Source organism: Impatiens glandulifera, chromosome 6 (genome assembly GCF_907164915.1).
Source record: "Impatiens glandulifera chromosome 6, dImpGla2.1, whole genome shotgun sequence".
Lineage (NCBI taxonomy): Eukaryota > Viridiplantae > Streptophyta > Magnoliopsida > Ericales > Balsaminaceae > Impatiens > Impatiens glandulifera.
In genome coordinates, this window is record NC_061867.1 from 19,443,664 (window position 1) to 19,446,728 (window position 3,065).

Below are 3,065 nucleotides of genomic sequence, written 5' to 3' on the forward strand. Positions count from 1 at the left end.
TTTAAAGGTGAATAGACAAAAAAAAAAAAAGTTAAATAAAAAGGGATAACATTTAATTTAACATACTTTTTCTTTTATGGATATTCTTGAACCAATCAAATTGAGAAAATTTTATCTACCTTAAAGTAAGATTACTTGGTATTTAGCATTAAATACTTTATAAGTTGAAATCCCCTATAAAATAATGATATTACCTTGGATTAGATATCATAATTTTACCAACTTAACAATGGAGAATAAGGGTTCAAGCTCAAGAGGTAGATTAAATCTACAAACTTGAATCTCTTTCAATTACTTTCTAAAACTATTTACTCAAATTATAGTCGAATTGAATTGAGTATATGAATTTTCGGTTTTTTATTTCAGCATCTGGGGCGTCACCAACTAAGCTATTCATCTCGATGGCGAATGTGGCGAGGATCATTCGGCGTGTGGTACCGCCATACGGCAAGATTGCTGACGATTCGAAGGAAATTGTTCAACATTGTGTCTCGGAATTCATTGGCCTAATAACTGTCGAAGCTAACTTGCTTTGTCAAAGCGAGAGTCGTAAGACGATTACCGCCAATGACATTCTACGGGCTATGACCACACTAGGGTTTGATAAATATGTTAACGCACTTTCCCTTTACATTTCCCGTTATCGTGAGGCGGAGTCATTGGGGATGGTTGTCTCATCGAGACGTCCATAAATCAAAACTTTTGGGCAGATTTCAGGTCCAATGGGCCATCTAGTTTTACAGGTCAATGATGAGGTTGGGTCGCATAGACGGTCAAATCTATATATATAACGATGCTTAATAAATAAAATACGGGGTGATATTTACGCTCTCACCACATCTGACATAAACTTTTTATATTTTATAACAGTTTCTCTCTTGTCATAATTATAATAAAAAATGAGAAGCAAAAGAAGACGATGATTTGAAATCAAGAGAAACCCGATAATTCTCCGCCTCCAAGGATTTAAAATTATTTATTTATTTATTTTTAATTATTTTCTATAACAAAACCTAATAAGATATTTTATAATAAAAATATAAATAAAATTATATTTTAATGAATAATATTAATATTTTAATTATTTATATATATAATACAAAAATATAATAAATGGATTATATATATAAATAATATAAAATATATTTAACTATATATTTTTGATATGTTTTAAATAATTGATAAGTATTTATTAATTTAATTTATAATATTATTTTAAATAAATATATTTTTATACAAAATATTATAAAATTGAATTATTATTTTTTTAATAAAAATATTAATTAATGTTATTATTTATATATATATATATAGTTTTGAAACAAGAGTTTTATAGTATTCACATAAAAAAAGATGGTTCAATATTATTTTTTAATAAACATTTCACATATATTTTAATTAATATTTTAACTTTTAATATATAATAAACTGTTTTCGAAATTTTTGAGAGGATATAGTAGAAACCGAAATAATTATGTACAAAAGAGAAAAAAGTACCAACATATTTTCCTAAAATATTATTTTCGTCAATTTAAGATAGTGTAATAATTCACGTTAAAAAAAGGAAAATTTAAATTAAATTAATAGAACGAAAAAACTAAAATTTTGAATAAATGACAATATTTGTATTATTTTATTTTAGCTGTATTTAAAAAAAAATACTATAAATAAAAATTATAATAAATTTGAGATTAGATAACTTTAAAAAATATTAATAAAAATAAAAATTTGAAAGAATATATACATAATATTAAAATTTATCAAACTTATATATTTAATATATATAGTGTCTAACCATTATGATACTATAAAATTAATGTCAAACACAATTTAATGGTAAAATTTATGTAATAAAATTTAAATAATTATTAATTTTTTATAATTTACATATAAAGATGTAAATAAAAAATTGAAACTTAAATGTGTCAATTTTTATATAATAAAATTTAATTAAAATGAAAATTTATGTTTATTTTATTTGATTAAATATTTTTAAACTATTGAATATACTATATTAATGGTGATTTAATTTTTTTATATAGAAATTTTATTTTATTTTATATATATTTGTCAGTTTGCATAAAATCATGCTAGTGTGATGAATGACAAAAGAGGGATGCTAGTGTGATTTAATTTTTTTATATAGAAATTTTATTTTATTTTATATAGATTTTATATATCAAGTGATTCTAATGTTGCTTGTGGACCTGGTTTTGATCCATTCAGGCAAAGTAGAAGGTCCTTGATAGCTTCAATTTTGGAAGTGCATAGTAATCCCAATGAAGTAACCAAAAACAATAAATTTATGTATTCAATAAACATGCATGCTTGTAATTGAATTAAGTTTTTATTTTCTAATTAATTAGGTAAACTCATTTGAAAATACTATACATTTAAATATGTTTATTTATTATATATTCAAATAAAAAATAAAAAATAAATTCTCTACTTAAATTCAATTTTTAAATGCTTGTTTGTGATTAAAAGCATAAGTAAATAATGTTTTTAAATGGGATTATTATTAAATCAAAATTTGAATATCTTAATCAATTTCTTCAATTATTTTATCTTTTTTTAGTCTAAGATTTTTTAGTAGCCTAAACTCTTTTAAATTACATGAAACCTTAATTTTTAGGTAAAATTAGTACCACTAAAAATTTATTATTGATAAATATTTTGGGAAACAAAATTATAATGAAGGGAGACCAGAAATTCCAGAAAAGAGTGCAACATTTATAAAAAATATGGTAACTGAAACATTTTCAATCCATAGTGTTAAATATAAAGAAAAAAAAAAAAGAGGCACATAATTTATTTATACCAACTAAAAACAAGTTATATAATGAATAAACAAATCAAAGGATCAATATACATTTGGAGCTTGTTCGGATTGGAATTTTTAAAAAATGTAAAGGAATAAAAAAATAATGATATAACTTTGAAGAAGTGATAATTATTTTTAATAAAAAAACTTAAAATATATTTATATATATAAATAAAATAAAAAATAATAATGTAAAATAAATATTATTTTAATATATTAGTTTAAGTTATTTAGAAACTGA

General features: G+C 21.6%; 1 protein-coding gene across 1 annotated transcript; it reads left to right on the top strand.

Annotated features, from left to right (window-relative positions):
• Positions 1-229: 229 nt before the first annotated feature.
• LOC124943310 (nuclear transcription factor Y subunit B-6-like) lies at positions 230-692 on the top strand. Its single transcript, XM_047483842.1, has 2 exons — positions 230-257; positions 367-692. Exons 1-2 carry the CDS (start codon positions 230-232, stop codon positions 690-692), a joined length of 354 nt encoding a protein of 117 aa, XP_047339798.1.
• The last annotated feature ends 2,373 nt before the right edge of the window (positions 693-3,065 follow it).

Excerpts from the sequence above, each read along its gene's own strand:
- LOC124943310 (XM_047483842.1), top strand. The coding sequence starts at position 230 with ATGGAGAATAAGGGTTCAAGCTCAAGAG. Across the intron at positions 258-366 it reads TAAGGGTTCAAGCTCAAGAG|CATCTGGGGCGTCACCAACT; the intron begins GTAGATTAAATC and ends TTTTTATTTCAG.